The sequence below is a fragment of the Ochotona curzoniae genome, unplaced genomic scaffold (genome assembly GCF_017591425.1).
Source record: "Ochotona curzoniae isolate NIBS_2020 unplaced genomic scaffold, NIBS_Ocur_1.0 contig_43, whole genome shotgun sequence".
Classification (NCBI taxonomy): Eukaryota; Metazoa; Chordata; class Mammalia; order Lagomorpha; family Ochotonidae; genus Ochotona; species Ochotona curzoniae.
In genome coordinates, this window is record NW_024466218.1 from 35,956,909 (window position 1) to 35,965,794 (window position 8,886).

General features: G+C 52.9%; 1 protein-coding gene across 1 annotated transcript; it reads right to left on the reverse strand.

The window, feature by feature from the left end:
* Window positions 1–983: 983 nt before the first annotated feature.
* On the reverse strand, window positions 984–4,795 carry CBLN2 (cerebellin 2 precursor). The gene is made up of 3 exons (XM_040984768.1): window positions 4,439–4,795; window positions 1,441–1,560; window positions 984–1,181 (listed from the first exon to the last, which is right to left on the reverse strand). Exons 1-3 carry the CDS (start codon window positions 4,793–4,795, stop codon window positions 984–986), a joined length of 675 nt encoding a protein of 224 aa, XP_040840702.1.
* Between the last annotated feature and the right edge of the window lie 4,091 nt (window positions 4,796–8,886).

Consider the following 8,886-nt stretch of genomic DNA (forward strand, 5'->3'; position numbering starts at 1 on the left):
CTCTCAGACAAGGCAGGCCCCCCCAGGGATACCCCGTTCTTAAAGGACTCTGGAGTGGAAACTAAAATTATGAAATCAATTCAGGTCGCTACTTCTAAAGGTGCATCTGCGACAATGTCTTTGAAATAAGAGGCAGAATTGTCCAGTTGCTATTTTTACTTTGATACACTGATTTTTGTTTGTTTGGTTTGTTCTCTTTCAGTAAAAAATATTCAGATCTTCGCTTTGTTGGGTTTGGTTTGGTCTCATTCAAGAATTCAACATATATATGCTTTCTCTGACCCCAGCATGAAAAAAAAGTGGGGATGAAGAGGAAGAGATGAATATACAAGTAAAAGTAAAGCTTTCTGAGAAAAACAAACACAAACAATACAAAACAGAAGTCTCAGTCCAATCGTGCAAAATTTGCTTCTCTGAATAAAGCACTTCTTGACAGGTTCACACTGTCCCATCCCCCCTCCCCCATCCACACAGCCACCCAGGAGTAAAACAGACGGAAGGGGAAGCCGTTCTTTTTCTTAAGGCTCTACAGACACACACAGAACACATGTCAAGGACTGTCCAGTAGGCGGATCTCGGCTGGGTTCTGGCTCTGAGCCCTGCTGTAAAACCTGCCCTGGATCCTGGGTTCAGTGGCATTCCTTGCATCGGGACAACACAAAGAACCAACAAAAGGAGATCAAGTCAATGGTCTCCAACAAGAAAATCCGTTATTGACTTCACAATCACAGCTACAAATTACTCAAATCGATCTCTCAGTTCTCCTTCAGACCTTGTCGTTTAAAACACGCAAGAGGCTGGGTTTCTGAGGAATGGTCAGTATTCAGAGAAAACGCTGGAGGTGCCGAAGGAAGCCACTCTTCTGACACACAGTCCAGAGGTGGTTGGGAGCAAGTTGTCCTGCTCGGAGAGTTCAGGAGGTTGCAAGCTGCGGGTTCCTGGGTCCAGATGGCCACGTCCATGCCTTCCAGGAGTCTCTGAGTCTATAGAGGAAAAACCAAGAAGCCCGAGAAGGTGGAGTACTTCCAGCCTCCCATGAGGTTGCCCCTCTCCAGTTTGAGATGCACTTTGTCCTCCCTCTCCATGAGCAGCAGCACACCATTGCTGGCAGCTTCTCTGGTCACATCCTGGTCTCCTGCGAATGCTGAGATCACCGGGTAGCCATTTTGCATTAAGCTGACCTAAAATGCAGAAGGAATAGCTCAGCAGATCTCAAGAAATTCCTGTGACACTCACACTCCTCCATGTATCATATGTGTATGTACACACACTCACATCGTTTGCTTCTCTTTCCACAACGCACTGCTACCCCCACATCTCCCTTTACAGCCCACTCGAGAGTGCCTGCTTAAGACCACTCCCATCTGGCCCAGAGCCCAGTTCCGTGGCACCCCATCCTCCCACACCATGTGAAATGATCCAGTTTCCAAATCTACCCACCTGAATGGTCTGTCTGTTATACACTTTGACCACATGGAAGCTGAAGCTATAAATCCCTTTTCTTGGTGCTACAAATATACTGGAGGCCAGATCAAAATGGTTGCCAATGTTTACCAATACCTGAAAAGCAAATGAAAACACAAAACAAACATAGTGGGTTCTCCTCCACATATATCCCGATCACACTCAGTGAACCAGGTCACGGTTTCCAGGCAAACCCAGAAAGAGTGGTGCTGAAGCTAAACTGTCCTACCGAAGGAGTTGATCTCAGAATTGCTCCTGACAAAGGATGCTCTAAATCCATACTGTCTGTCCCCCACAGGGGGACATGAACCCAAGGCATTGGGACAGCAAGAGACCTGTGAGACGGCAAGCTCAATCCACTACACTTCTTTTTGGACAAAAACCAGATTTCCAGACACCCTGGAAGAGGCAAGGGCTGCGGAAAAAGAGCCAGTTAACTAAGCTCATGCACGTGGCACATGCTTGGGCATGACCTGAGGTGCACAGAGGGAACATTTGGGGAACTTTCATTGCCTGCTGTTTCCAGGCACCTGGCACACTCTGGCAGCTCACGGGAGGCATTCAAGAATGGCTGCTCAGTGAAAGAGCTTCGTGGATAAGCACTGGATCCTGTTTCTCCTTGCTTTCCCCTTAGCCATGCATTTCTCCCTTAGCTAAGTTTTGATTTCATACAAATGAGCTTGAATAAGTTAACAGAAAATCAGAATAACCACTTCGAAACCCTCAGCCCAAACTAAGGAAACTCCACACCCTGCAGGAAAGCACTTTGACACAATGCAATCTTTTCCTTCAACACTGGTGGGATTTAAGTCACAGGCAGAACTGATCCCTCACTGTGACCCAGCCGCCTCTCAGACTGTCAACCAAAATCACACCTTTTGGTCTAGGTCTTCTCCCTCTTTCTCTGCATACACAAATGCACAATGGGAGGCGGGAGGGGGGAAATAAAAGAATGGCCTGTTGGGTGTGAAATAGCACCAAGACCGAGCCCTAGATGAGAGTGCTCCTCCTTGCACGAAAAGCAGTTTTAGCAATGATACACACTCATTGCTGATGGATACCGTGTGGCTCCCAAAGCAATGTGAAACGCTGCCAATAACAACTGCTGACATGAGTCGAAGGCCGCTCCGTGCCATCATATTTAACCAGCTGTAGGCATCGCCCCAGTGCACAGCCCTGTGCAACTACTCTGGGCTGTACTGCTGCAGACCAAGCCCTGTGGACACCTGCTCTGGGCTTCCCAGAGACCAAGCCCCATGGACACCTGCTCTGGGCTGTACTGCTGCACACCAAGCCCTGTGGACACCTGCTCTGGGCTTCCCAGAGACCAAGCCCCATGGACACCTGCTCTGGGCTGTACTGCTGCACACCAAGCCCTGTGGACATCTGTTCTGGGCTGTACTGATGCAGACCAAACCCCGTGGACGCCTGCTCTGCGCTTTCCAGAAACCAAGCCCTGTGGACACCTGCTCTGGGCTTCCCAGAGGCCAAGCCCTCAGTCCTCACAATGCTTCATAGAAGAATGGAGTCTCCATTTTATCCCTGCTGCAGCCCTCCAGCCCAGCTCAGCCTTAGATGGGTCAGTTCAGGCTCAGTGTAAGATGGAAGGACCCAGCCAGTTCCCCCAGAGCAGGCAGAGTTACTCCCTAAAGGGCAACTGGAGAACCAGTATGTAACTTGCCTGGACACAATCAGCCCAGCTATAAAAATTTACACCTGAGTAAAGTGATGATTGTGAAAATGCTATGAAGTTGCTGGTAAGAAACCGGTAGATGAATTACAATAAGGCAATAACAAGACCACACACAGAACCTTCTGTCATACCTGTGTAGAAGTAACAAATATATTTGTCATTGTGGTCTCCATTACTTGAATATAATTTTTTAAAATATTTTATAAATAAAAATGGATAAGAAATGCTCCACCTACTCCAAACTGTTAAATATACGAGTCTCAACCGAGACTAAAAACAGAATGTACTACAACATTGGACTAGAAGAGATGTGTGTGTGTGTGTGAGTGTGTACGTGTCTTGGGGGTAGGGCTGTCACTCTAGCTTTCAGAGCTAATTAAGGACAGTGACCAGTCACCCCTTCCATTCTGCAAATACTGCTGAGTACTCCACTCTGGGGCAGGCACGTGCAGGAAGATTAGATGATACCTCCAATTTTGAAGCCTCCATATAGTTTTAAATGTTTTTTCTGAAAAAAAAAATCAAACAAATCAAAGTAGGGACATACAAAGAAAGTCATGTGCCAGCACTAACCCAGGAGAAAGACCGCCCAGCTTGCCCCTCTCTGGTCCTCATGCTGATCCCGGTGGCAGAAGTAAAGTGACTTGGGGTAAGCTGAGGCACGGCTCTGTATTTTATGCACTTTAAGCACAAGCAGAGGCTGCACTGTCCTGGCAGTGTACACATATGCCACCTACTTCACATAGCTTTCACAGAAACACAACTGTATTTTGCTTCGCATTGACACAACCGTTCCTGTGTTTCCTGCTCTGCCCCAAGGCAGTCTCCCCCACTCCTTGCAGGTGCTCATCCCTCCCAACCCCCCCCCCAACAATCAGCCCCTCCCCGCGTCTTGACAAGTGGCTGAGGGAGGGAGTCCTTTGCTTCGGAAAGATCATGAGCATAGTGAGTCTGAAAGGTAGTGGAATCGTGGGCATTGCCGCCACCCTCAGTGCCAAGTAAACCTGTCTTGGAGAAACGAATTCCCCATTTCCATTATTAGCTCCACATGTCTCAGCCTGGACAGCTTTGAGGGACTCTCAGTTGCCCTAATGTCAAGTAACAAGAGGGAACAAGACAACTGAGTGAGAAGGGAAAATGTGGGAACAGTTCCTTGGAAAACAGGAATAACGGAGAGGTTGGGCATGGCTGAGGAGCCCCCTGGAAACTCTCCCGCCCTGCACCTGGACCCGAGCCCCCTCCTCCCTGGCGAGCAGCCAGGAGCACAGGCCAGTGGCTGACCTGGTCGAAGTAGATGGTCATGGTGCGGTTGCTCATCTCGGACGGCTCGTGGTTGGTGCTGCGCGTGGCGGAGAAGGCGACCTTGGCGCTGCCGGAGCGCACCGAGATGCCCAGGGAGGAGGTGACAGCGCCGTCGGCAGACGGGCTGGAGTCGCACACCACCAGGCACTTGCCCTCCAGCACGATGGGCTCTGTGTCGTTCTGCGCCCGCACCGGGTAGCAGGCGGGCAGCAGGAGCAGCAGCAAGGCCAGCGCCGCCCCGAGGCAGGAGCCACAGGCGGCCGGCTCTCGCAGCACTTCCCGGCGCCCGGGCATGGCGTGCAGCGGCCCGCGGGGGCCCCGGCCCGGCGCCGGCATCCGGACTCGGGAGGAGGCGGACGGAGTGGGCAGGGGGCGCACTGGTATGCGTCCGCTGCACCTTTTTTTGGCCTGGGTCTCCTGTTCTGATGAGCAAGGCCAAGGTGGTTCTCAGAAGAGAGGCTTCAGCGGACCTGTCAGGGCAAAGAGCCAGAGCTTAGGAAGGTGAAGCCAGGACGCCCTGAGCAGAAGACAGCCAGGGAGCAGAGGCGTGCCACCCTTCTGCCATCTCCTCGAAGGCCATCTCCCTGCTCTCCCACTTGACATAAGTCTGTTGACCACCTTAGCTCACCCCTGAGCACCCCTGAGCCGCGGGCGGTGTGGGGAGCTGCGAGGTCGGAAGCCGCGACTCCGGGGATCTGGTCCCGCAGGTCTGCGACCTGAGACTGCACTCCCTCCCTGACGCGCACTCAGACACAGCCGAGGGGGCTAAGGACTCAGATAAAGCCAGAAAATCTTCCCGGGCTGTGTCGCCTTCATTTTCCCCAAAGCCACGCGAGGACACCCTTTCCTTCTCCCCTCTCGCCCGCCCCCCCAGCTCCTTCTGCCTCCAGTTTCCTGACAAGGAGGTGGTACCCAGGTAATCCTTGTAGTAAGGATTTCATCTGATTTCCACACAAGATCAGACTCCAGGATGCAAGCTTCTAGGACCGATGAGATTAAGCGGGGGTAGGTGGGAGGAAAGCCGAAGGGCGACAGAGAGGGAGAGGAGCCTAACCCACATACCTTCTAACTCCGAGCTCCTGTGGAGAGACGCTGGAGAAGCCCCGCTCCAGCTCCTCTCTCCCCCAAGGACCAGCAGCCAGCAAGGAGACCGCTTTATAACTATAGGGCTCCTGAGCCCACGCCCGATCCTCTCCTGGCTCCTCGGATTTCGCCTAACCTAACCTGCCCACAGGCACTTTTCCCCAATCCCTGGGCGCCCACCGATCTGAACAGGACGCAAAGGAAGCCTCCCCATACTGCCCACTTCCCCGGACAGACTCTAATAACCATTTTTCCAAGAGAAAAACATAAGTTGCTTCTGAATAATGACCCTCGATCTTCAGCCCTAGCAAAAAAAAAAAAAAAAAGTTCGATATTCTTCCTTTCCACCCTTCCTTTCTCAGGCCTCGGACAGCGGACACGGCCATGGCCCCGGTTAAAAATGCCGGCCTGAAGGTTATCCCGCGCGGGGCCCGGCGGGCAGGTCGCGTTGGTTTACCTGGAGCGCCCATGGTGGCGAGCACCTCGGTCCGACAAGTTGCTCGGCTCAGAGCAAATGAGGCGAGCGCAGCCGGGGGAGGAGGACTGGGAGCGCGACCCTTCTCGCAGCGCGTGGCCAATAACCGCGCCGCCCCGCCCTGCCGCTTGCCCGCGCCGGCCCGCGCCCGCTCCGGGGGCACCACGCCCCGCGCCGAGCCCGGGGACGCCCGACGCGCCGCGGACCCCGCGCCGAGCGCCCTGCGCGCACAGCCCACCTGCGTCCCAGCCGGCCACCCGGGCCCCTGGGCGCCCCGGCCTCTCGGAGCGTCTCCAGAGGGCGCAGCGCTGCCAGCTCCCTCCCGATGCCCGCTTCCCGCAGCCCCTCCGCTTCCCCGCCACGCCAGGGTCCGGTTCTCACCCTGGCAGGCCCCCAGAAGGAAGTCTTGCGACGCCCTTTTACAAGAAGGCCCCCTCACCGGCACCAGGCGCGCCTCTTCTTTTAGATGCTTTCTTTCCTTTTCCAAATTCCCTCCAAGTCTTAATCTTGCAGAGCGTGACCACTTTCATAATTAAAGGAGAAACAAAACAACACGAACCAAGACTGGACTGGAGACCCACAGCTTGGGAACTGATTGGTTTTATCTCCAGTTTGGGGGATGCGGGAGTCTGGGCAGAGGCGGAAGAGGTGCCGCCCGCCTGGGTGTGCGCGTCTGCGCCTCCCGGAGCGTGTCGCCAGCCGCGCGCCTGGATGCAAACGCTGCTCTGAGCATCCGCGACCTGGCGGGACGCGCGGGCTGTCTGTCGGAGCTGCGCCCGGAGCGCGGGCGGGACGCGCAAGCACGGACGAGGGGCGCCACCTACGGGCGCCCGCGGACCCGCCGACCGGCGCGGGAGGAGCGCGGCCCGGCCGGTTTTATTCAAAATAGATTTTAACATCAAAAATTAAAGATAATCATAGTAATAAAAAGACAGCGCTGCTGAGTTCTACAAAAATACGGGCAGCCGGAGCCAGGGTCCCCCAGTTGCTTGCCCTCTGGCCACACGAAGCGGCTCGCTTGGCTTCTGCAGAGCTTTGCTGCTCCAGCCAGCGGCGGTTCCGGGAAGTCATCGCGGGGCTCTTGGTCTGCACTGACCACTGGGCGGCACGGCCCGCGCTTGCCTTCCTCTGTCCCTCCGAAAGCCACTCCCCTTCGACCGGCAGAGTGTGCATTTGGGAACTGGCTGATTGGCTACAAGCCCCAGTTGGCCAAGGCCTTGGGTGGGAAAAGAGCGTGTTTGTTAGCCCTTGGCACCTGCCCTCTTTCTTTACAGGTTCTCAGCTACATTCTGGTCCCTCCTGAGCTGGCGACTTTCTCCTGCTCGGGAGTCCCTCCTGCTCTTCTCCCGCCGGGAGCGGCCCTGCCCGGGAGCGGGAAAGGAGCGACCCCTGGAGACACGCTACTTTCTCCCGGAGGGACCTGGAAAGAACTGCTGAAAGAGCGTCGCCTACCGTCGGGCGGTGCCTCTGGCCAAATGCAAGTCTGTGCTTGATGGGCAGAGCACGGGATGTAGGACAACAGGTGCCGGCTCTGAAAACAGTGGAAGTTGAGGATTGCACACCCCGATTCTTCCTGTCCTGTTGATCACATGTACCAGACTCTGCCCATCAAGTCACATTCCGGTTGGTGTACTTTGTGAGTTGGGCGTGATGGAAATTTCACTTTCTGAATTGTTAAATCAAATAGTGCATCCACTTGATGAGGCCCTGAATGTCAAGAAAAGTGTAAAGGTGCCACTTGGTCATAGCCCACATATGTATGTTGGTGCAAATAGCGAAGGGCAAGAAAGGAAATGTGAGGCTGACAAGTCAGTCGCAATATCTCTCTCGAACATTTATGAATCCCTAACTAGCAATTCTATTAAGCAACTTTCCACAATTCTGCTCTATCAGCATCCGGGCTGATACAAACACAATACACATGACCAGAATACCATCTGGGCAGAGAACCAGGGGATGGGAGATTCTCTCTTTGTAAGTCTGCCTTTCAAATGTTTAAATAATTCCTTAAAACGACGATGGAAGGAGAGACTGGGAGGAATAAAATCCCTTCCTTTCGATGGAATGCCTCATTGAAATGCATCGTTGCCAAGTGCTATAGTCCTGCTTCTTGCCACTGATACGTAATATTTATGATTTTATCCTAGGGGTATAATAGATATGACGCAACACATGTTCCCTGCTCTTCGCAGCCAAAACCTGTAACATCCTTTCACCAGTAAACACGTAACCATTAGTAAACAAACATCCCAGAAAGTATTAATAATGCATACTCTACCGATGTAGTTATATTAACAGTAAGGTGTAAACCTATTTTAGGGGAGTAATGGAAAAATGCAACATAATTCTACATGATGTGTGTCCCTTCATTTGCATATGCTGCTTTATTTAGACATGCATGTTTATGTTTTTCAATGGGATAAAAACATTGCTGAAATGCATGCTGACTTAAACGGTTTAACAATCCTCTTGAAGTGATCATGTAAGTTAGACAATTTAGTTTAGAATTATTTTTAATTCTTCAACAAGCGATGGAAGGCCCAGGAATAATCTGAGTAACTGGTTTGTAAGAATTGACTAAAACTTTTGTATTTGAAAGGCAGACTTACAGAGAGTAGCAGAGAGAGCGAGCACGCGCTGGCACGCCCATCCGCTGACTCATTCCGCAGTGGTCTCACTGGCCACACTGGGGCTGCTGTGAAGCCAGGAGCTTCTTCTGGGTGTTCCATAGGGTGCGGGGAGCTAAGCGTGTGAGCTGTCCTCTACTGCCTGAGCTGGAGGAAGTGAAGCCGCTGAAACAGGACCCAGGAAAGCAGACCCAGCTCTCACGTGGGATGCCAGCGCTGTGGGCAGACTTAGCACAGAGCAC

What these genes read in the sequence shown, in the direction of transcription:
- CBLN2 (XM_040984768.1), bottom strand. Translation starts at nt 4,795, where the DNA reads ATGCCGGCGCCGGGCCGGGGCCCCCGCGGGCCGCTGCACGCCATGCCC. An exon ending in TGACCATCTACTTCGACCAG is followed by an intron (nt 1,561 to 4,438) that starts GTCAGCCACTGG and finishes TTTGCTTTTCAG; the next exon opens with GTATTGGTAAACATTGGCAA. An exon ending in ATAACAGACAGACCATTCAG is followed by an intron (nt 1,182 to 1,440) that starts GTGGGTAGATTT and finishes TCTGCATTTTAG; the next exon opens with GTCAGCTTAATGCAAAATGG.